The following is a 25,228-nucleotide window of genomic DNA, read 5'->3' as shown; positions in this document are numbered from 1 at the left end:
CGTAGGGAAGAAACGTGCTCTGTAGAGCAGTTTGTACGTTTAGGGCTACTGTAGAGATATGATGGCGACTTCCATATAAGGGGACCCGCGGTGTATGGAGATGAAAATGGGTCAATCTTAGGTAATAAAAACAATTCAGTTCATTATGTAAGGTCCTTATACACCATTGATAACATACTTATTTATATTATTGTCAAGGTCCCTTTTAAAAGTAACACAATGCACCTTTAACATATACAGCGTTCGATTCGCCTTGAAAATGACTACATTTCCCATAATGCCTCTAGTGCACTAAAGGATACGGAAGTCACGATAATCAAACTGCCGGTGTAACATGATGGTCTACGTGAGATCTTTGATTTGTCTTGTGGAGCTGTATATAATAAAGTGAGGTATTTTTATCTGAACTAACACTTAGATTTCACTCGTTGTTATACAACACACGATTTACCAGATTGTTTGTTTCTGTTTGTTGTGATGTCATTTTTTGTTTTTATGCTGTAAGTACTATTATATTCTCTGTTGTCATTTAAAGCTAAACATAACGGCAAGCATGCCGGTTTACAGTGAACCAAGCATCATGTATAGGTAAGGGTTAAAAATCAACTAGATATTGGAATCTTTCAAAATCAACTAGATGTTGGAATCTTTAAAAATAAATGAATAAGGTCAGATGTTTTGCGTACAACACAATAAATCTACATTAGTTGGTAATGATAGCAAAGTGTATCTTTATAGTATATACTGATTTATAAGTCTTATATTATGGTGTAACAAAACCAACTTGGCTTTAAGAATATACCTAGATGCTTCTGTGAGGGTATTTCATGTGTAAGACTCATCAGTTAGCCTATGTCTTTAGTGATTGTCTTATTCTTTTATTTGACCATTTTACAATAAAAAGTTTACTTGTGTTTTTATACATTGAAGAAATCATGCACATCGCTTTGTCAGCATCGAAGAAGTAGATGTTATTCTGGGTAAAGAGTAGTGCGAGTTTAATACACTTTATTAAAAAAAAACTTAACAGTTTACATAGCCAACAAATGTGTAAGGAGTTTGATTTTTAACTTCTGTCTTATAGACAGTACTAACGGAGAACAGCAGAGATGGTAACATTAGGGCATCAAAGCATGTAATGAAGTAAGATTGTGTGTTCATTGAATGTATCTAATTTGTTTGTCTTAATATTATTAAATATTAAATTAAATACAAAAGCACTAAAAGTTTCAGTGTTTCGGCTAAGGAGTGTGTGCATGTTTTAAAATGTTTTAGGTACTTGTATTTCAGGTGCAATAATAAATACTAGAGTTGATAAGTTCTTTCTGGAAGTCTGAAAACTATACTAAACCTAATATACTAATAACCTAAAGTTAAAAGTCTCAGTTTTTAGACAGGCAATGTTTTGTAATATGTGTCTTTTTGTCTTTACTTATGCTGTACTTATTAGTATGATGAAAGCAACGCTCCATGGAGCGACTGACTAAGGCATAACGGAAGCGAAGGAATGTCTCTCCTGACCTATGGAGACCTCCACTAATGACTTTAGGATGGAGGGTCTTGAGATAATCGTATTAGGACGCTAATGATTTGCGAGTTAAAACAAAGACATTTCATCTTTGTTCAAATAACCCCGGCCAACCAGCAGACATCTCTCTCTCAGGACTGCAGCTTGAAGGAAAAGGACCACACTCTGGGTATGTATCAGTATTATCACAGAGTGTATTGAACAATTTATTTGAAAAACATAATTTCTGTTGTGAGAATCAGGTCATCTTCACAAAAATGCAGAATAGGACATTTAAAATGACGCATTGTTTTTTACTCTCTGGAGAAAATACACCAAAAATGTTTATCTTGACAGAATTCATTGTTCATTATTCTTCTAGATTGTATTTCATCTACCCCCGTGAAAAAAAACTTTTTTATTCTGTTGATAATTTTGAAAATGTTTTTTAATCAGACATAGTGCTAAGATTTTTAGAGGAATTTAATTTTAAACATCTTTTATAGTCTTACTTTATTTAATTACAGTTTAATTTTACCATGAATATAGCTTAAGAAACCGGTATGGCTTTTTAAAGAAAAGAAGAACACTTAATTTCTTTAAACATTTTACCTAAAAATTTGTGTTTAATGAAACTATTCAATGAGAGGATTTCACAATATATATCGCGAGCCGCATTGGGCTATCCATGTTTGTGATTTTCGTAACTCTGATTTTCCCGGCTTTTATTATACATATTGGGGCCCCGACTTATATAATTTATGATGGGAGCACGGAATGCGGTTTTAATAATGGCCACTTGTGTAAACACTGTTTTTATTGTTTCAGCATAGAAGGACATGATTTAAGGGGCCCCGGAGATAACCCAGGTCATAAAAATGTCAACGCTATGTGACCGTTCCGGTTAAAAGTTCAACACGTCGATTAACCCTGTCAGAGGCCGGAAGCTTTGTAATGTTCCAGCTTGGATTAATAGGGTAGGAGTACATGATTTAACGTGCCCCGGAGATAACCCCGGTCATAAACATGTCAACGCTATGTGACTGTTCCGGTTAAAAGTTCATCCCTCCCCCAGGAGGTCAAAGGTTAGTCCCACCCTCGCAGGTTAAAAGGTTAACCCCTCCCTCGAAGGTCAAAGGTTAGCTCCTCCCTCAGAGGTCAAATGTTAGCCCCCCCCCTAAGGTCAAAAGGTTAGCCCCCTCCCCTAAGGTCAAAAGGTTAGCCCCTCCCCTAAGGTCAAAGGTCGCCATCAATCATTTTGACAGTGTGTGGCCCATATTTACTACTGGCGTCCACTGCTGAAAAAAAAGAGCAGAAGCGGAGATATGCGTATGCGTTCTTCAGCTACAGGTTGGTCTTAGTCTGTATCCTATTGCAGGATTCTCAAACCTGTCCTGGAGGACCACTAGTACTGCACAATTTGCATGTCTCCCTCATTAGACACACCTGGTTTAAATCTTCAGCTCATTAATAGAGACTGCAAGACCTGACCTGGGTGTGTAAGGTAACTGAATGAGGTGTGTCACACAAGGAAAACATGCAAAATGTGCAGTACTAGTGGTCCTCCAGGACAGGCTTGAAAACCTCTGTCCTATTGTATATTCTAAATGGGTGTGTGGGACCAGGCTAGGTTGGTCTATGTCTTCTCTGGTTAAATCACCTGTAATATAGCCCATAAATTTCACTGCTTTTGATTGTTACAATCCCCACACATGCCAGGGTGCCTATGCCTTGCTAGTAATGTTTCCAATCAAACTTTGTCTGAACATTTGCATTAGGGTTGTAACGGTATGATTTTCCACGGTATGATAATTGTCTCAGAAACTATCACGGTATTGCGGTTTGCCAGTATTAAACACTCATTATTATTATTATTATTATTATTATTATCATTAGCTACAATGACCCTTAAATTAATAAAAAAAACAGATAGGGGTTTTGGGTTGAACATATGGTTTATTATATTAAACTTTTGGGGGGGATACACTTTCCAAAAAAGTTAACTTTGATTCTTAATCTTTTTTGATTCTTTTAATTTTATTCTTTTATTTAAAATGCATTAAATTCTCTCAGAGCTGCTCTGGATATATTCATTTGTTCACATCGTCATATAGTAAGTGAAATGTATAGTTTTTCTTATATAAGTATAATCAACTTTAATTGATCTGTAATATAGACCCCTTCACGGTTCACGTCACAGGCGGTTCCCACTGTGCGTGTCAGGGTCAGAAAAGTCATTACAGCAGATTGAGTTGCGTATTATTCGGTATCGTCAAAAATGCCTACTTACGTCGTGGGCTGTGAAAATCGCACCAGGTCTTCCGTTAAGTTTTCGCGATTCATGCAGAATCTCAAAAACAAAAAAATACAACATCTGCATCTGCAAGACTGGGACAATGCCAATATCAAAGAGGCTTGTGTTTGTAGTGCTCACTTCATTTTAGGTTAAGTCATCATTTTTCAGCCCTGTTAGATTAAATTATAAAGCCTAAATGGTATGAACAGTTGACCCCATGCTGCGCGCGCACCTGATCTTCATTCAATATTTACAAACCTTGAAGGGGTCTATGAATCACTCAAATCGGCTTTAGTGCCTCTTTTTGCAGCCACTCTTCGTCCACATTTCTTGCAAACTGGATATCCATCTTCAAGGACAACCCCGCATATGTTTTTTGTATACCTAAAGTATTCTCATACTGTCGGTTTTTTTTCTGGTGGGGGATAGGGGTTAGAATTTGTAGTCTCTGAGATTTTCTCTGCTGTACATAAACGAGTGGAGTCTAGCAGTCACGCCAAATTAAGTTGCATGTGCGTAGTAGCGCAGGTGAGATATGCTTAATTTTTTTCCAAAACCGTGTATAAGCAAATGTTTACGGTATGATAATCCTATAAGTTAATATCAAGGTATACCGCCATACCGGTATACCGTTACAACCCTACATTGCATTAAAGAGTGATGCAGTAACATTACAGTAGTTATTTTTCTTTCTGCTAGAGTACCATGTCTGATTTGCTTACTTGCACCAAACTGCAAAATTATTTAAGGGAGACTTTATCCCAATATCTTTCAGTCCTGAATCCTTGTGAACCAGCTGAGGAGGTACCCATGGTGACAGATCAAAACGTTTCTTAACACTTACTTGGTAGGATGGCTCCATATTGGCATTTTTTTATCAAATGAACAGTGTAATATGATTGTTGGTTACTTCACTATATTGTAGTCAAGTAGTTCAATCTTTCCCGAACCACAATGGGATCTTTTTAGAACCACTAAGGAGCTATTTTCATGTCCCTCTTTCAGACAGTGAGATGCAGAAACTGCAGGAGATTCTGGCAACACCTGTTGAAGCTTCAGATGGTCCTTCTTCAACATCATCATCATGGAGCTTGCGACAGTCTGCAGCCCAAGATGAGTGGCAGAAAGCAAGGCCCTACCATCTGGACTGCTTGTTGTTCTCCAGGGTGGTCAAGGAAAATAAATGCAGTCAGTGCTCATCTCCTGCAGTTGTTCGTTGCAGAGACTGCATGCCAGAAGAGTGGCTGTGTACGGAGTGTGATATAATTTGCCACAAAAATTGGTACTCCATAACAGGGAGTCCTGCATCGATGGATTTTACAGGCCCATTCCACCAACGGTGTGCTGTGTGAAAGAAAATGGCAGATATACATTAAAAAATCAAGGTACTGCTGTGTGTGTGTGTGTGTGTGTGTGTGTGTGTGTGTGTGTGTGTGTGTGTGTGTTCCCCCAGAGTATTTGGATCTTGCCTTTTTTGTAACTGTCTTTTAGATCCAAATAAAAGCAATCAAATATGAGAACTTCTATGTAGTGCTTACATTTCTCAATCAGACAGTCTTTTTATGCTCTTTCAAAATTTTATACTTTCTTTTTAGTACGGCTGTTGCCTACAGTGAGACCAGACCGACTGTGCACCTGTGACCCAACGCACCTCACAGAATCTGCTGGAAGATCAACTATTTTGGTTTGCATAAATGGTAGGTTGGCTTTATTTTTTTGGTTTTGCAGTTATGTGTCACAAGATATTCATACGTTTGATTCCTTTTAGGTCGTTATGACTTGTACTTGCCCAATTTGGTGTGCAGAGTGTGTCTATCACAATGGACACCTGACAGAAGTGACCTCATAAGAAGTGGGTATTGGCCAGCATCTGTGAATGCTGACACATTGTTTTCGGCAGATGTATTCAGCACATTTGAGGAGATGAAAACCGTTGCTCCGGGTTTGTCAAGACAAGGCTTTTTGCGGCTGTTAGAGCAGAGGACAGAGCAGTTTGGAAGGGTATGTTCCGTGTGTATGAAGATTTCCTTAATTAGAGACCATTGGCTATTTCATTTGACTTTTCTCCTAAATATTTGCACATTTACAGAGGGGTAAAATACATGGAGATGCTTTTCAGAGGAGCTTTGTGGAATACACTTTCTGCCAGTTTTTATGTGAGAAAATGGCAAATGTGGAGCACTTCACCTGCCCAGCATGTACACCCAACATGCTAGCGGTTTCTGCAGATGGCAACAGAAAACTGTACAGATTTCAACACTCTAAAGCAGGGGTCGGCAAGTAACTTTGGCCGCGGGCCAATATTTTTTTTAGCCAGTAGATGGCGGGCCACCTGCTGTTGGCACACTTACGTCTTATTTTGAATTAGCCTAGTATTGGCTATCTGATCTTTTGTCAAGAAACATTGTCTTTATTTCCTATTTAAAATATGAAAGACGGCATTAAAAATAGCTAAAAACATGGTTATGAGTCTGTGTATCATTCGTTCAATCGTTTTTTAAATTAAAAACAAAAATGAAAAAATTAACCACCACGGGTTATCTGATTGTGTGCTCAGATAAAAAATTAATTACTGGATTAGACAATTTTTTTATTTAACACCTTTATAGGCATAATATATAAATGAAATCATTTTAAACAGATCAAGTACTATTAGTGGTAACATATTACAGGCATTTATGCTCTCATGAAAGACTCTTACAGTCCGACTTTTGAACTGTATTCCTTTTTTTATTAATATTTATCCGGGACACACACATACACACCTAAGGTTTAAGGAGGTCTCCGCTTTTTGTCCAGCTCCGACAAGGTTCTATTCAGTAAACCGCTTAAAATACACTCTGTGTTCCCCCGCTTTATTTCCCGACCTGACGGGTCCGCAAAACTTAACGTTGGATCTCGTTCCCAGAATCTCAAATTCAATGTCTCTAACGAAAAAAGAGAGATGAAGTAGCCTATAACAATATACATGTTATACAAAAATTATGTTCGTGCCAATATAAATATTATTTTAACATTGTATTGTTTGCAGAGAAAAAATGTCACAGAAAAAATAATAAAATATAAATAATAAATTAAATTAAATCACTCAAATTTCTAACCAACATAAACCGAAACCATTGGTTGCAGAGTTGCTGTTCAAACAAATTGCTGAAAATCCTCCTTTGCCAAATTTATTTTTAAAAGGAGGTAAAGATCAAAGAACTATGCGTTAGGAAAATTAATAATGGCTTTATTTTAATAGACATGTTAAAACCATATTTTGGCGGATTACTTTCATTTTTTTACGAATTTACCTGCCCATTTAGTCTTAATAATTAACGGTAAACGTACTTGACTTGCTGTTCTCGAAGGCAGGTCGAACCTAAGGTCGGGCTCGAGCCCCAAGTTCAAGTAACAGAACAGAACAGTAGATTCCTTTAAAACGTCAAAAGTGTAAAAGTTAAAATATTACTGCAGTAAAAGAGTTTATTTTATCATATTTTGTAGTGGTTTCTAAAAGCCTGCAATTACTTTTCAGTAATTTGCGATGTCACGGAGTTTAACGTCTTCACGCGTGACGCATTGACATGATTTACGAGGTAAATTTGCAAATGATTCATGAAGTCATACCTCTGCAATTATTTGATTGATTGTGTTTTAGAAGTATGTTCAAAATCTAATGACAGTTATGATCGCGGATGCGCTGGTAGAGAAAGAGAACGAGAAAGAGCAGCCGGTTATTATACGCATTATTCCACGACGCAAATATTTTTTATCAGGTAATACATATTATTTGTCAGTGTGTTATACGCGAATAAATAATAATGAAAAAAGTTCAAAAGTCGGACTGTAAGCGAATGAGACTTACCGGAAAGGTTTCTATTCAAACTATTCAAATGTAATCTGTTAGTAGGCTATCGGATCTGTTTAAATTTATTTCATTGGTATATGTCTGCTAAGGTGTTCAATTAAAATTTGTCCGAACCCGTTTTCATTCATTTTTGTTATTTTTGATCTGAGCGCACATTCAGAAAACGAGTCGTTTGATTTTAGTTCAGGAAATAAATAATAGAAAAACAAGTCGTTTTTCTTTATTTATTTTTTGGTTTTGATTTGAAAAAACGAATGAAGGAATGATACACTGGGCCATTTTTGTAAACTGTTATTTTAAAATAAAAAAGTGTGATTAAAAAAAAATTTAAAAAACGGATTTCAAATTAATCCTGCGGGCCAGAAAATATTACTGGCGGGCCACTTTTGGCCCGCGGGCAGCCTGTTGCCGACCCCTGCTCTAAAGGGTAATGCAAGGCAGGATGCCACACTACACGGCTTTGCTGTATGGCTTACGCTGCACAACATTACTCTGTGAAAGGGGCACTACATCATAGTAGCTCATGTTATCACAACACAGAAGCTTCTATTTCTCATCAGATAATTATTCATGATAGGTTGTACTTGTTTCTGCTGCTTCCCTGGTATCCTCTTTTGCTGTCATTGGCCATTACTCGGCACCATTTTATAGACTTGTCATACATTCACCATACTAAAACAACATGACACATTTGATACCAGGTATCAGTATAAATTTGCCGCACTTTAAAATCCAGTACGAAGAACCACGTGGTGATAATTTTGTATTTTGAAGTTGTGCACCTGGTTTAAGTTGTTTCACACCTTCTAAAACAAATAGTGTCTTCCACTGAATATGCATTTTTTCTGCTTTCATTAAGGTCAGAGGAACCATACTTTGAGGGCATCTTCATTGCCAAAGATGTAGACGTATCCTCTTTCGTTGAAGAAATCAGGAGTAAAATGAAAAGTGTAAGTAATGATTCCGAGTTTGTAGCCCTGCTGTGTAAATGCAGTATTTTTGCCATCTAATTTTTTTTTTCATGCAGACTCCAGGGAAAGGCACTTGTGGAGCTAGTCAGTGGTCTGCTGCCAGGGAGACTGCTAGAAGAGCTAGCAAACTTGATGAAGAGGGTCTTGAGGTAGCTGTTTGCAGGCATGGGGTGATATTAAAGGGTCTCAACATGTACAGGGGGGAGATCTTTGCATATCCCCTATTCCTGCAGAAGGAGCTTCAGGCAGCAACAAACATTAATTTCTACTGTACTGACATCTCATGTAAGTACTGGCCCTATCTTCAGAAGATGTCAGTCTCTATGCCTGAACTGAGCCCTCTTCTTCAAATGAGGCCGTTTCTGTCAGTCATGCACGCCAAGGCCCATTCAACAAAGTGTGAGGTATTCTTTTTATTATGCCATTTACTGTTGCTATTTAATTAAATTATTGATAATGGCAATGCACAATTTATATCTTTGCAAAACTGAGATTGGTGCATCCCTAACCAATAACTTTTTCACACATTTGTTAGATTGTCTGGAGTGGTAGGAATCAGGAGGGTGCTGGCGCAACTGCAGGGGAAGAGGTGGAAATGGTGAACAGTTTCCTCTCTCGTTGTGCTCTCACAACTAAGTACATGACCAAATCTGGTATGTTATCCTTCTTTATAACATTAATAAAATATTTTGGTTCTTTAAGTTATTCTTTCAGTAGTCTTTCATTCTTTATATAAAAATACAGAAATACACCTTTATTTTAAATAAATTTGAATAGGCCGCCCAGTAACATTTGAATATGTTTTCAAAAAACTCGCAATGACATGCTGACTATACATGCAATTGAGTGGAATAGACGCAAGCATGATGGCCTTCATCTTGCATTGTCCAACAGATATGTCAAGGTATTGACCATATTACACAGAATTAATCTGGTCCAAGAGTACAAAAGGCAATTGTTTGTTTGCATTTTAATTAAAAACTGTCCGAAAGGCTGAGGCTGGAGAACTTGAGCCGTGAACTTGGGTGTCCTGGAAACATGGTGCAGCAGTGGGTTCATGACGTCAGACAGTGGGCCACTGATGGTACAGTATTGATGTTATAAATAATAGGCTATTTACAGTTACAATCTGCTTGACATTGTTGAGGACGTGTTACTATAATCACATTTCAGAGTGGTTATTTATTCATACTTTTGTCTCCTCCCAAGATTCTATAGATGCCAGACAGGATGACCAACATGTCCTTCAGCGGTCGATAGAGCAGATATGTCTGGGTGTCTATCAAAAAAAAGCAAGCCTTTATAATCAGACAGGTATCTTGTTCACGTGTCTATTGTTTGTACATGCTTTGTGAATCTCTTGCCTAGATTTGGTGTTTCTGTCATGTGTTTGGAAATTATAGACAGCAACAAGATTCGACAAATGCGGCGACGGAAATTGGGGGAAAAGAAAAAAAAACTATTTGAAGCGATCAAACAGTACAATGCGCAGGTCCCAGAGGAGGAGGGCATAAACGAGCAGATGGTGGAAAGCCGACTCTCTATGGTGGGCCATGCCAGTGGGGAGGACAGTCTTATATGGCCATGGGAGGTTTACAGCACTGGTAAGGAGCAACTTCGGTGAGGGAGGGGGATTACATTGAGCAAACAGATGTTGACACAGCTTAATGGGCATGTATGCTATACAACTATATTGCAGCTTATAGGTCAATCCTGATGACTGACTCATATGTATGATTTAGAATCCACAAGCATCCTAACTAAGAAGAAGATCTTTGATGCATACATGTCAAAGATGCGTCTGCAAGAAGAGAAGATCATAATTCTTAGAGAGATGAGACAGCACTGCACCCACCTCAGAGGGCTGGCTGAAGGCATTAGGAAGCAGATTGCAGACATGTCTGAAGGAAATCGTGGTAAGAACATTGGGATAAAACTGAGGTTCCGTTTTTATTAATTATTTATGTATTGCTTAGTATTATTTTTATTATTTTTTTTACTTGAATCTTGTTTGCTGCTTAGTCCATGTATTGTGGCCTGTGTATTTGTTGTTTTGGTGCCCAAATGCAATATGATGTCATTGACATTGTTTCTAAATGCTTGAGGAAGTGTTGTCTTGTTGATATGACTAGTACTGTAGGCTAAAACTGAATTGCCCTACGGGGATATATAAAGTTGTTTGAATTAAATGTTTTAATGCTGTTCAGAGATGGAAATGTCTGGCTGCTATATTAACTCGGTCAAGTTAAGGCTCTAAATGGGTAAGAATTAATTTTTTATTAATGTGTGCATTTTTCATTTTATATTTTCTCCTAGGCAGTTTAACTGACGAGGGGCATTGTGGGCTACAGTGTCTTCTACAGGAAAGGCTTGCTGCTCAAGATACAGCTTGGTTTTAGGACCTCTATTCCCTGAAGACTGGTCCAAGGAGATACCAGATAAGAGTGAAGGAGTTGACTATGAGAGCTCAGACGATAGATGTCTAATTTGTAAATTGATGTGTTTTTGGATTTGCTTTATTTTTTGTTTTTCTGGAGGGGGTGGTTTTGGACATTCCCCTTTTCAATAAATAGCCTCCCTAATTGACAGAAATTCCATTGCCTTTATTGTGATGAGTAAACCTGCAAATTTATTTTCGTTTCCCCACCCACCAGCCCTGTAACTGGTCAAACTGATGTACTTGGTACTGACTGCATTATTCAGTGATCTTTATGCTGTTATGCTTATTTGCTCTGTATGCTAGGCTTAACTGTTCCTGCTGCACCACATTCTCACAAAGTCCGACAGTGAGTTGTTGAATGACTACCACCAAGACTACTTTATTGATATTATAGCAACTACATTAGTCTAATATATAATGCTGTTATATAATGCTACAACTGCAGACGTGTTAGGTGAAGGTGTTTGTAGTATTTTGAGCCTCTTATTAATGCAACATATAAGTTACACATGCTACAAAAATAAAAATATCTGTGTGCAATTAATTATCTGCCACAGACCCACCCAGTTTTACACTGACTTTGCATTGTTTCTTCACAATTACTATTCAGACCTTTTAATGGTTCATCTGGAAAAAAAATAGAGGTTTGAGACAGCATAGCCTGGGGAGTGGGGTGTACAAGTTACATAAAATGTTGGCATGGGACATTTATTGATACAGGTGCTTGCTGACAAATTGTATTTTTTTACATTTGAGACCCCTAGCTGGTTCTGTGTTCACAGAAGGCAGAGCCATTAATCTAAAAAAAATGTGATTTGTTGTGTAAAAGGGTCTATGAATGAGTGAGGTGTGATTTTACCTTGCTCCCTTGTTTTGTATCATATCATATATGTAATTGTTTAGTGTAAAATCTCATTGTTCTGTTAGAAGTTAGAAATGGTAAACCTAGGTTTAATACCCATAAAATGCATATGGTTCAAGCAGGCCTTTGTATTGGTCACACCAGATAATACGGACTGCCTTTGCCATCTTTAAAATATGCCGTTTAAGATAACAAGGAACTTTTAAATTCAACAATTAAATGTGTCTTTATGCCCTATATCACATATGTTTCCATTGCTGATATGAGGCCTATTTGACCAATGCAGTTCATAGGCTCGATATTAAGCATTAGACCTAGGCTTGACATTTCTAACAAGAAGACCTCATAGAATGATAAAATTTGCTATATAATGTCCCATGATGTTAAGTAAGGGAAAGATGTGAAGTTACATCTTGCACACTCTCAGACTCCGTAACGGCCCCCTAGCAATGTAATTTTCCCATTCTTTGGCTCAGCCTCCAGGCAATACACAACCTGATAGAGGTCTCAAATTTGACAAACAACTGTGTCTTTATGTCCTGTATAACATATGTTTCATATGTTGATATGTGAAGAAATTACTGACATGACCTCTGCCAAGGCCTGTTTGACCCATGCAGTTTATAGGCTCGATATTAAGCATTAGACCTAGGGTTGAAATTTTTAACAAGAAGACCTCATAGAATGATAAATTTTGCTATATAATGTCCCACTATGATGTTAAGTAAGGGAAAGATGTGAAGTTACATCTTGCACACTCTCAGACTCCGTAATGGCCCCCTAGCAATGTAATTTTCCCATTCTTTGGCTCAGCCTCCTGGCAATACACAACCTGATAGAGGTCTCAAATTTGACAAACAACTGTGTCTTTATGTCCTGTATAACATATGTTTCATATGTTGATATGTGAAGAAATTACTGACATGACCTCTGCCAAGGCCTGTTTGACCCATGCTGTTTATAGGCTCGATATTAAGCATTAGACCTAGGGTTGACATTTTTAACAAGAAGACCTCATAGAATGATAAAATTTGCTATATAATGTCCCACTATGATGTTAAGTAAGGGAAAGATGTGAAGTTACATCTTGCACACTCTCAGACTCCGTAACGGCCCCCTAGCAATGTAATTTTCCCATTCTTTGGCTCCGCCTCCTGGCAATACACAACCTGATAGAGGTCTCAAATTTGACAAACAACTGTGTCTTTATGTCCTGTATAACATATGTTACATATGTTGATATGTGAAGAAATTACTGACATGACCTCTGCCAAGGCCTGTTTGACCCATGCAGTTTATAGGCTAGATATTAAGCAATAGACCTAGGGTTGACATTTTTAACAAGAAGACCTCATAGAATGATGAAATTTGTTATATAATGTCCCACTATGATGATAAGTAAGGGAAAGATGTGAAGTTACATCTTGCACACTCTCAGACTCCGTAACGGCCCCCTAGCAATGTAATTTTCCCATTCTTTGGCTCCGCCTCCTGGCAATACACAACCTGATAGAGGTCTCAAATTTGACAAACAACTGTGTCTTTATGTCCTGTATAACATATGTTACATATGTTGATATGTGAAGCAATTACTAACATAACCCCATTTGGCCCATTTTATTGAGGTCACACAATGTTTATTTTCCTTAGCTTAACAACCACTGTACCTGCAAGATAGTTTTAAATGATGTCAGCCACATGCAAGTTGACACAGCAGGTGATAGTCAAATTAAATTAATCAGTACAACACACATGTAAAAATCATAAAGAGAAGTATGGATGTTTTCATGGTTTCTGCATGCTTTCACTGCAAGTCCAGGTTCATCCAAGTCATTGCTCCAAACAGCTGTTTACTGTATTTGCTGGTGCAGCTTAAGAGCCTGGGGGATTATATTCTTATGATGAAGATGACTAAAAATAAACAGGATGTACAAAAGAGGGCAACCTGTTGCAATAAGGACTTATATTTGACAGGTACCCAAAAACTTTTTTAATCAGCTTTAATGTGTGATGAATCCTCCGTCACAGATGTTGTCAGAATGCGTTGTATGTGAAAGTGCATAAAATAATTAGTCCAATGAAGATATTTGGCATTGTAACAACTGTTTATTAAACACACACACACACACACACACACACACACACACACACACACACACACACACACACACACACACACACACACACACTACACTGCAAGGAAGGAATCCTCCTCCACCCAGGTGCTTCTCCATTTTTTTCCACTGAAATGAAAACAGAGAACATATGTATGTTATGTGTAACAAGTCTTTATTTTAAGAGTTCAATAACTTACAAAACACATTTAATTCATTATCATTTACACGGTTAAAAAATGGCTTATGTTATGTAAATCACATGGATACGTATTATATACTTTGAAAAGCTTTTCTACAAAGTACAGTGGAATTTTACAAACCCTGCAGAAAGAAATTAACTGAAATAGAATATTATAATCATCCCAAAATAGTTCTCCAATATAACTTGGTGTATCCCAGATTTTTTATATACGTTGGCTAATGAGTACATACTGCAAGAATTACAGAGTAAACAGATTTCACTCCAACTTAGATGTTAAAACAAGCTCATCCACCTAAAAGGCTTGATTATTGTAGAGGTTATCTCAGTCCAAGCAATACAATGATAATATAAGCTAAAGGTACATTATCTTAATTATAGTATGGGAGCAAAAGTATGACTTTAAGAACCAACACAGGTCAAAGAGGGTCTATGAAAATAAGAAGACATATGTTCACATTTCATCCTATAACTTGTGTAAGCCCCATAGCCTAATCACATCAATTTGACCATTTAATTAAAGGGATAGTTCACCCAAAACTGAAAATAATGTCATTAATGAATCATGTCGTTCCAAACTCGTAATACCTCCGTTTATCTTTGGAAACACAGTTTAAGATGTTTATATTTAGTTTGAAAGCTTGCTTACACTTCATTGAAAATCTAGTAATGGTAAACTGCCCAAGTCCAGAAAGGTATTAAAAACATTACCAAAGGCTGCGTTTATACTTGGCATTAACATGCGACCTGTATCCGGATGTTGTCCACATACACATTGTATGTAAACGCGTCTGTGATCGGAATGTTATCCGATCTGTGTGTCCTGATGCAGAGGTCGTCGAGGACGCATTGTGATGTAACCGCAATCCAGCCATCGTATCTGGATTCACAGGTCAACGGCACACAAAGCCCCGCCCACTATCATCTCCTCTCACTGACAGCTGTCAAAAATAAAGGACGTTAGGTCATGGAGCGCAGGTGAGAGACGTATACATTCAAATTTGTGGAGCAATGCTAGCTACGCTTAAAAGTATCTTAATAAATCGATATACAAAAGCATTTTAACACCGCTGCCTGTATTTAAGTTATTCAGGCATATGTTATATGTTACAACTATTCATGGAGAGATTTAATATTTAATGGCAGAAATCAGGATCGTTATAATGTTTGAGTTTCCATGGTGACATATCAACGTGAATGTTGCGCTTCTTTCTGGTCAATCGGCTGTTTCTGTCTCATTTAACACATTTTAAGTTACTTTAAAACACATACAAACCATAATAACATTAACCAAATACATTTATTCAGTGTTGGTTTTATGCAAAGTTACTTATATGTGTTTGTAAATTACATTACTTCTTACGCACTATGAACAGGAAAATTAGGAAATTGTTAGCTCTTTTAATTAAATCATATTAAAATTACCAGGAAACATAACTAACAACAGTTTATTGGTAAAATAGAAATATAAATATAAGTTCAGGCAGAGCCAAAAGCACGTTATTAAGGCAGAATAAAACAGTGGAGTCAGTCATCCTAATGTTTCACACGGATTTTGTTGTTTATAAAAAGCATGCGGGTGAAAGTCAAGTTCAAGTAAAGTTACACTGGCTGAAACATTCATCCGCGGTGCGGACGCTGAAGATAATTATCTTATCTGCAGTGTCTGCACCGTGGATGAATGTTTCAGCCAGTTTAACTTTACTTGAACTTGACTTTTAAAGCTAAAAAAAATAACGCTTAAAATGTGAAAATCACGATTTTTGGGTTTGCTAGTTATTCTCTGCGGTTGGCTTCTCAGTAGCACTGTAAGGGATTGGGGTTAGCGCGAAAACCCTAAATCATGTGGCTAAAGACAGCTGTAGCCATTTTGATTGACAGCTATTCATTCAGCACGTCTCCCCGCACGGGATCTGATCACACATCTGGATACAGAAGCCACTTTGATGTGGACAAATGTAAACGCGCCGTGTCCTGATATACTGATGATCCGATCTGCGTGATCGGACCACCAAGATCGCATGTTAATGCAAAGTGTAAACCCAGCCAAAGTAGTTATCAGTGGTTCAGTTAGAATGTGTTGAAGCATTGAAAATACATTTTAGTCCAAAAATAACAAAAATTAAGACAACATCTTAAACTGTGTTTCCAAAGATGAACGGAGGTCTTACGAGTTTGAAACGACATGATTCATTAATGACATTATTTTCATTTTTGGGTGAACTATCCCCTATTAAGTATTCCTTTGGTGACTGTAAGGAATTTAGAACAAAAAGAGAGAGTGGCCATTTACATTGGTATTCTCGGTTTACATCTCAAAGGCATTAGCATTAGGGGTGGGGAAACAGATTTTAAACTGTATAAAGTGTTAAGACTGACTTTGCCCAGGGTTCACTCCAACTCCGATGAACCCTGAGTGCTTTATGTACTTTTCTACTGCTTTGATTGAATAAACTACTTTTTGATTGAGATCTTCAACATTCTCATCATTTTTTTTCTACAAACAATTAAAATTGTTCTACAAACAATTAAACTATTAATTTTACTGAATTTGCTGTAGCTTCCTAGTAGTTCTTATTTGAATATGTGTATTTAACTACTGAAACTACCAACAAATTAGGGCCATAAAAGGAAAGATTAGGCAAAATGCTGTGTGGCACAATGTTGGTAAATGTGCAACTTTGCCCATTGATTTGGATCTGCTCTAAAATGTCATGGATACTTCCTTGACCCATGATACACCTTTCATGAAACTCATGCTGGTAGTTTTTGCGTAATCCTGCTTACAGACAAACAAACAACACTGAAAATAAAAAGGAGTTAAAGAGTAAAGAACATTTCTATACATACCATAAACTGCAAGGGTGCCATTTCAGAAGGTATTCCTTCCTTCCCTAATGAAAAAGGATAATATTAAGTTAGTTTGATAGTTTAAAATAATCCCCCCTCAATCTACACACAAAACCCCCTAATAATGAAGCAAACGTGTTAAAAAACCTAATAACTGTAAGTAACGTAATCTGTAGATCTAAACTTAAAATACAGTAGTTAAGTAGGCTTACACGTGCAATAACTATCAATACACGTTTATAAATAAAAGACTGTATTTTGTGTTAAGTTGTCTACAAACAGTATATGATATCTGTCTACATACAGTATATACAATTACCTGTTCTACATTGCACATATGTCTTGTAAATTTCTGTTCACCCAAATATTTCTGTAAGTATCTCTGTACATTTCTATTCACCTAAAATTTATTAGTCTAATACTTCTGTGCAATTAGTATATATAGTATATATATATTCGGAATTTCTTCTTGTGTTTGTATTATGATAATAATGGCACTGTCCATGGAGTGGACCTGTTTTACATTTCACTGCAATGAAATGTTGAACCACAAATGTAAAACATATGTGAAATAATAGTGGAAAATCATATGTTATCTCATGTCATATCATTATGTGCATGTAGATAAGTCTTACAGGTTAAGAAGTTCAGTTCTAACCCTGCAATAACATCCATTCTTTAATGTTCTACTGCCTAGTTTTTATCCATATCAGGTAATGGCTGACCAACCTCTTTAACTCGTTCCTTTAAAATATCTCCCTTGTATACTTCCTGGCTGCTGTGAGAGCAATCTGAAATACACAATTTGTTTTTGGTGAAATGTTCATACATTTTCTAATGCAAAACAATCACTAGATTCTTTGTCTCAAAAATAAATTAGATACATGTTTTTAAAAACATATACACCCACCATTCTTCTTCTTCCTCTTGTTTCCTCCAGGAGCAGGGATGGCAGGAGTAGGAGCTGGAGGGGTAGGAATATCAAGAGTAGGGGCTGGAGGGGTAGGAATGTCAAGAGTAGGGGCTGGAGGGGTAGGACTGGCAAGATTAGGAGCTGGAGGGGTTGGAATGGAAAGAAAAGTGGCTGGAGGGGTAGGAATGGGAAGAGTGTGGCCTGGAGGGGTAGGAATGGGAAGTGTATGGGCTGGAGGGGTAGAAATGGGAAGAGTGTGGCCTGGGGGAGTAGGAATGGGAAGAGTAGGGGCTGGAGGGGCGGGAATGGGAAGAGTATGGGCTGGAGGGGTAGAAATGGGAAGATTAGGGACTGGAGGGGTAGGAATGGGAAGAGTAGGGGCTGGAGGGGTAAGAATGAAAATAGTAGGGGCTGGAGGTGAAGGAATGGGAAGAGTGGGGGCTGGAGGGGTAGGAATGGGAAGAGTGGGGGCTGGAGGGGTAGGAATGGCAAGATTAGCACTTGTAAGGGTAGGAATGGCAAGAGTAGGGGCTCCACAATAACCTAAAAGCAACCAGTAATACAAAATGTGAAATTATAAACAGCATCTAGGGTGGAATATCAGTACATTATGTAACTATGCAACACTTACTTGATGTGGCCAGTGAGTTGTCCACAGGAGGCTGTGGGATCTCTGCTGCTGAGGCTGTCACTTTCTCTGACCGACTCCAACCTAGAATTAACATAAGTCAAACAAATAAAGAAAAAACAAATTCAATAACACCATGTAATTAAAGGGTTTAATTGATTTTATTATGGCATACCTGCTATAAAAAACTAAACTTACTATTTATCTAATGATGTCATATTTTACTTTAACATACAACAATACCTTGAACAACAAATTCAAACAACGCCTCCATCCTCTTTAGGCAGGCAGATGCTGCCTCAGTGATCTTACATCTGGGCATCAGAACCTCACAGGTCCACAATTTGGTCCCAGGGCGGGATATAAATAACACACCCCTGGAGCCGAGGGCCTGAAACCTTTCCAGCTTCCAACAAGAGTAAAGCAAAATCTACATTATTTCTGAACATTTATGCTCTGGTAAATTTCAGAGTCAGTTAAAGCAAGTTCTTTGTATACTAACATAATGACATATGCTGCGTGCATACATATTCGTAAGAACTATTTCGCTGCTAACTGTCTTTAGAATTTTGGGATCAGCAATTAGAAGCTTTACAGTGATTTTTCATTCAGAAGATGAGTCAATAAGTGTAAACCTAAAACTAAAAAAAAACAGGTGTTTAATTACTTATGTATGCAAGCCCAAAATAATAATAGTCTGTAACATACCAACAAAGAAGCGTCATCCCTCAGGTGGGTTGATGTGTTGTTTTTTTTCTGGGCCTGGGCCCATGTCTCTGATTTCAAATCAAATCGCTCAATTTTTTTTTTCAAACGCAGATTGTGGGGCTGCGCTTCCTTGCAGTACTTGCACGTCTTGCAAGCCACATTGAGTGGCATAGAACAAGACACACATTTCTTTAAAGTTGAACCAGGTCCTGGCATATCTGTTTGGAAAGAGACATAAAAAATGGGTTTCACAATAATGATACGATGAAATGATATAAACGTTCATTTTTCTGGTCTTTGGCTGGCTAGTCACTAACATCAGGGCACGGTGTCTCTGGCATTTTTTTTTTTTTGAGGGGGGTCTAAAATAGCCTACACATTAGAATGCTTACTTCGTTCTTCGTACTTTAAACAACAGTCACATTTGCTGCCACAAAAATACAACCAATAACCTATAACTTAAATAGTCATATTTGATTATGAGTTTATAGCCTATGTATAAGGGACAGCTAAAGTTAGCCCAATTAACAATACGACAAACACTACCCTGATAGCACACATACATATCGAAGACGTCTATTTGATGTCTGCGTTTACATCTGCAAGACGTATTATTTAGATTGTTTGCTCATCTGCAATATGTCTCTGAGACGTTTCCAAAGATGTCATATAGACATATTGAAGACGTCTGCAAGACGTTTTTGATTTAGAATGTATGTAAAGCAGCTCTTTCTAAGACCTTTATAGGATGTTTTTACACAACAGATGTATTCCAGATCTCCAGATCTTTACCAGACATCTTGCAGTCGTACCTGTGCTATCTGGGTATACATAGCCAATCATAAAACCTTTTTTGATGTACCGAACTGGTCCATTTTAAACAAGAGCTCTGATCATATAAATTGAAATGATTAAAATTATTAACTGATAAAATATTTAAGTTGAACTGATTGATGAAATGATGGTAACATTTAAGATTAGGGAATAATTATTAGCAATTAACAAATAACTAAAGTTAATATGTCTGTATGAGAGCCTAATAAGGCCTGCATTGAGCATCAATATTCATTTATTAGGCCTGTATTCACCAATTTCCATATTCTCATAGAATAGGCCATTTATTCTTGGTAAATCCTTAATAACCCAAATACCTAAGGTTACATACAGTAAGGTCAACATTGAAAGTTTATAGCTTTGAATATTATATAACTATATACAGTGACCAAAGAACACCATACACATATTAAATATGTTATTTAATATATAGCGCTTGTATAATTACATTGTTATACATATTGTTGTCAACGCGTCTTACCTGCTTGATGAAGTCCGAAGAGGAGGAAGTCGTGGTTGCAAGCGGGAAAAACGTCATCATTAATGGGCAATAACGGTATTTTTTTCCAAAATTTCCACAGCTGGAAAAACATGCAAGTTTCACGTTTGAGAGTATTAATCATGTGAATAGTTATTCGGCGTTTTTTTATTTCTTCTTTAAATTAAACTTTAGCAAATTACGGTGACGTCACGCGAGGTCCCCCTTTCGTGTAGTTCTCACGTTTGGAAAGAGTATGTGATTATTGATGTTTTCTACCATACACAGCAAAAAAATTATTTACGGAATTAAAACATTACATATGCAGCGAACACATAATGTCTCCTTATCTGTATAAGCAGGTTCTAAAACCAATGGCACTGAAGTTACTGGAGTTGCTAAGCAACGGAACTAGGTTGAGTATTTAAAAGGTTATGGTTAACATGGTAAACGTCGATATAATACATTGTTTACCTTTCACCTAAACGAGGAGCTGGGGGAAGCAAGAAAAATAGACGTTTTACTCATTACTTTAATAATAATATGACATTTAGACGGGTTTTTTTAAATGCTTTTCACCGTTTAAATATGTTACTTACATTTTAAATAATTAAATAGAAAATTGCTCAGTGATCGTCAATACAACAGAATGCCATTTTACTCGGTTTAATGAAAATCAAAATAGGTTATGGCAGAGTTTACAGCGATTGCGTGTGGAATAGGTCAACATCCGGGTATTTCGCCACTGGACGCAAACGTGTAAGATTCACGTCTCTCAAACGTGTAAGTTTCACGTCTGAGGGTGTTAAACTGTGACATCTACACGTTTTCCAACGTGGACCAACGTGAGTATTTCACGTCTGGTCGTGATACTGGGTTGCATAGTTATCAGAGACCGATAGAAACGTCGGAATGACAATTGAATAAAGGTTTCGTTAAAACAGAATATCTGTGATAGAAATGTAATAAAAACATATAGGTTAAAGTATAAAAAAATTATTTTAGTTAATTTTGTTAAAAGGAGTTGATTCTGGAGCGCGGATATCAATTACAACAACACCACTAAAAGATGAAGAGCAGAATTAGTGTTTAGACGTACAACAGAATTAAAACGCAAAAAATATTGAAATTAAAACAAGTAAATGTAACGAAAACTTACTTGCTGGAACTTAAGAAAAATATTAAGATGAAAGAAGTAACTTTAGAGGAGGAATTAAAACGAATTAGGAGTAAGATGATAGGATCTTAGGAGAAAAAAGATTAATACGAATGCGGAGAGACAACACTTTTTGGTAAATTAAACATGATTGAGGAGCTGTTGACGAAAACTACACTCACGAAAAATAATAGGACGAATACGGGAACCTCAACGCCTGTATCCGACCAATGAATAAACCAAAGAAGAGTTAAACAGAGAATATAAGAATTGTTAGAGCAAAACGTTATTAAAGAGGTAAAATCTCCAATAATTAATAGCCCAATTCAAGTGATTAAACCGGACAATACATTTAGATCAGTGACTAACTTCAAGGCTTTCAACAGAGCTATTAAACCGGACAAACGGTGTAATAAATGTACGTAATAGGCAGCATTAAGTGAGTGAAAGAAATGCAAATTTCTGTTGGAGATAGATTTAACAAAGAGGTCAACACCGCTAATAGAGGCGAGTCAGAAAGAAAAGGAAAGCGTTTCAGTTAACAATAAATTATTGTAAATTTCTTTTTTTTTTATATATATATATTTTTTGGGCCATTTTTTCCTTTATTGGATCGATAGTAATTAAGGAGACGACAGGAAAATTTAAGGTGAAGAGAGGGGTATGGGATTGGCAAAGGACCTGGAGCCGGGATTCGGACTCGGGTCGGCAGAAGTGCGTCTGCACCATGTGTCGGAGCACCGTCCACTACACCATCGGCTCCGACGAATTATTGTAAATTTCTGCAAGTATTTAAAAAAAAAGTTCAGAGCGCGAGGGATTTAGACTTAGAAATGTATATCGTTGACGTCCTAATAACACCCAACAATGAGAAACAACATACTTAAATATTTGATCAAACGCTGAAGAAACTAGCCGATGCATGTTTAAAAAATAAATAGTAATAAACACGAATTAATGACAGAGATGGTTGAATTTCTGTGATTTTTTATCTCAGCATGCAACCATGGAATTAGCGAATGAGCGCAACACCGTCATTAAGACTCCGAACATCGTAAGACACGTTCAAGTAAAAATAGTGGGTTGGTAAAATTTAGCTAAATGGCAAAGCCAATGTATGCCACCATAAAAGAAAGCAAATTGCAAGGGACGAGAGAAGCCGAGCACTGCGCAGCTTACAAGCGGCGATTTAGACTCAGGCCAGCTAGAAGTAAAACAGACGTAAAAAGCCTTTTAAGATGATCTTGAGATAGATCAAATTGGTTATCAAATGATAGCTAGAAATTCTAAAAACAGTATGCCTATAAGAATTTTAACTGGAAATTGGGAAAGTTATAAGTTATAAATTATTTCTGTAGACAAGCTTATCAGCACAATCAAAAAGAAAAAGATATCCTGATAGCGAGGGGAAAGCAGATCTTTGTAAAATTCGGATAAATTAGTTATGGATCATCTGACTAAAGACTAAATTAAGGTTGCGAGAGCATTGAATTCTCTATGGCAGATATGTGAAAATAGACTTTTAGATCCAAATTTAAAAATCAGAAATAGAGAAAAAATCAAATGTCGGAAAACAGTTGAACTTGTTTAAAAGCATTGTAGTTTATACGGATGGTTCTAAAGCACCAAAAGGAGAGAATGCGCATTAGGCGTACATTAAAGCCGGAAAGATAAACAGCAGGATCGAGGAGGTGGTAACGGAACAATTAGCTGAAGCTATTGCAATCGTAAAATCTTTAAAGAGGTTAGTACGGTGGCCCTGAAGTGCAAACCACAACAACAAACCACCAAACAAAAACAACAAACTAAAAAACAACAACAAATTAAAAAACACTACAACAAATTAAAAAACACCACAACAAATTAAAAAAACACTACAGCAAATTAAAAAACACTACAACAAATTAAAAAACACCACAACAAATTAAAAAACACTGCAACAAATTAAACAACAACAACAAATTAAAAAAACACTACAGCAAATTAAAACCCACTACAGCAAATTAAAAAACACTACAACAAAATAAAAAACAAATACAAAATAAAAAACACAACAGCAAGGTAAAAAAACACTACAGCAAATTAAAAAACACTACTACAAATTAAAAAACACTACAACAGAATAAAAACCATAACAAAATAAAAAACACAACAGCAAGTTAAAAAAACACTACAACAAAATAAAAAACAACTACAAAATAAAAAACACAACTACAAATTAAAAAACACAACAACAAATTAAAAACACATCTACAAATTAAAAAACACAACTACATTAACCTACCGGAAGAGGTAGGTACCAGCAGTGATGCCACAGTTACTTTGAAAAAGTAATCTGATTACTGATTACTGATTACTCCTTTAAAAAGTAACTAAGTTACTTTACAGATTACTTGATTTTAAAAGTAACTAAGTTAGATTACAAGTTACTTTGTTAGTTACATTCCAGTAGCTGCCAACACCCCCACTGCCTCAACATTAAAAATGACAACCGGTTTTGCCAACACTCACTTTATTGGAAGTGCATTTTTAACAGTAACGTCAACAATGTATCTCCTGACATTTTAAGTTGAACTGTTGTGTTTTAAAAAACTAAAATATATGTATATGAGTCTTTCTTGACTTCACTTAACATAAATAGGTGTGAGCAGGGGCCATTTTCAGAAAAACTTAATTTTAAAAGTTAATGTTTTAGACAGAGATATATTTTTGTTGTGGTCAATAACTCACAAGTGTGGTCTATCAAAACCAGCTGGAATTTTGAACAAATGTAAAACGAATTCTGTATAATTTCACTTTAAACAAGAGTAGTGAATTGTTACTTTTGACCTTGACAGCAGGGACGAAAGTAACACACAGGTGGGTCAAAAGTAAAACAACAAAACATGATAGATTTTTGTGTTACACTTGTTTTTATTAAATATATATTACTATGACCTCTTTAATATGTAACTGCAAACTTATTTTGTCATTTATCTTTGTAAAAAATAATTAAATTACATTTTTATTTTAAATTTCAGTTTTATCAAATGTTTCAAAAGCAACCAACAGTACAAACTTAAATTGCTGAGACTAAAAAAAAAATGCAATAGTTTGAACACTATGAAAATAAAATTAAATCAAATTAGAATAATATCAATTTTTTACCATATTATACACAGTATTAGCAGCGGGACAAAACTAACAAGTGTTACTTTTGACCCGACAGGATCTACTTACTCTATAAACTCGACTTACTTTTATTTTGAAAAACTGAGAAGTCTTCAGGATGTTATATACTAAATACCTTGTAGATTTATCAGTATTGTAACACATGAAACGAGAAACACAACGCGTTATAAGTAAAAAAGACCGCTTTTGGAATGTACTTATCATGGTTGAAAACACAGTTCTGGATCTACACGTGGAAATCGGTG

The 25,228-nt window shown here is 36.5% G+C and overlaps 2 protein-coding genes and 1 long non-coding RNA gene across 3 annotated transcripts; 2 read left to right on the top strand and 1 right to left on the bottom strand.

Moving 5' to 3' along the window:
• Window positions 1-7,578: 7,578 nt before the first annotated feature.
• Window positions 7,579-9,280, top strand: LOC141353354 (uncharacterized). The gene is made up of 3 exons (XR_012360422.1): window positions 7,579-8,606; window positions 8,684-9,031; window positions 9,163-9,280. It is a non-coding gene; the product is annotated as an uncharacterized lncRNA (long non-coding RNA).
• Window positions 9,281-9,481: 201 nt separating this feature from the next.
• LOC141353350 (uncharacterized) lies at window positions 9,482-11,727 on the top strand. The gene is made up of 5 exons (XM_073859910.1): window positions 9,482-9,711; window positions 9,837-9,941; window positions 10,031-10,231; window positions 10,370-10,543; window positions 10,944-11,727. Exons 1-5 carry the CDS (start codon window positions 9,666-9,668, stop codon window positions 11,024-11,026), a joined length of 609 nt encoding a protein of 202 aa, XP_073716011.1. The 5' UTR covers window positions 9,482-9,665; the 3' UTR covers window positions 11,027-11,727.
• A 5,144-nt stretch (window positions 11,728-16,871) lies between these two features.
• Window positions 16,872-19,554, bottom strand: LOC141353349 (uncharacterized). The gene is made up of 5 exons (XM_073859906.1): window positions 18,880-19,554; window positions 18,640-18,720; window positions 18,006-18,551; window positions 17,825-17,886; window positions 16,872-17,139 (listed from the first exon to the last, which is right to left on the bottom strand). Exons 1-5 carry the CDS (start codon window positions 18,956-18,958, stop codon window positions 17,086-17,088), a joined length of 822 nt encoding a protein of 273 aa, XP_073716007.1. The 5' UTR covers window positions 18,959-19,554; the 3' UTR covers window positions 16,872-17,085.
• Between the last annotated feature and the right edge of the window lie 5,674 nt (window positions 19,555-25,228).

Source organism: Misgurnus anguillicaudatus, chromosome 3 (assembly GCF_027580225.2).
Source record: "Misgurnus anguillicaudatus chromosome 3, ASM2758022v2, whole genome shotgun sequence".
Taxonomy (NCBI): domain Eukaryota; kingdom Metazoa; phylum Chordata; class Actinopteri; order Cypriniformes; family Cobitidae; genus Misgurnus; species Misgurnus anguillicaudatus.
This window is presented reverse-complemented; position numbering and strand designations above follow the sequence as displayed.

Bases quoted from the DNA above. Each gene is read 5' to 3' on its own strand.
- LOC141353350 (XM_073859910.1), top strand. From the start codon at position 9,666: ATGGTGCAGCAGTGGGTTCATGACGTCAGACAGTGGGCCACTGATG. The intron at 9,942-10,030 runs GTATCTTGTTCA...TGGAAATTATAG, and splicing joins AAGCCTTTATAATCAGACAG to ACAGCAACAAGATTCGACAA. The intron at 10,232-10,369 runs GTAAGGAGCAAC...TGTATGATTTAG, and splicing joins ATGGGAGGTTTACAGCACTG to AATCCACAAGCATCCTAACT.
- LOC141353349 (XM_073859906.1), bottom strand. From the start codon at position 18,958: ATGCCCAGATGTAAGATCACTGAGGCAGCATCTGCCTGCCTAAAGAGG. The intron at 18,721-18,879 runs GTATTGTTGTAT...TGTTAATTCTAG, and splicing joins GTTTGAATTTGTTGTTCAAG to GTTGGAGTCGGTCAGAGAAA. The intron at 17,887-18,005 runs GTGGGTGTATAT...TGTGTATTTCAG, and splicing joins CAAGAGGAAGAAGAAGAATG to ATTGCTCTCACAGCAGCCAG.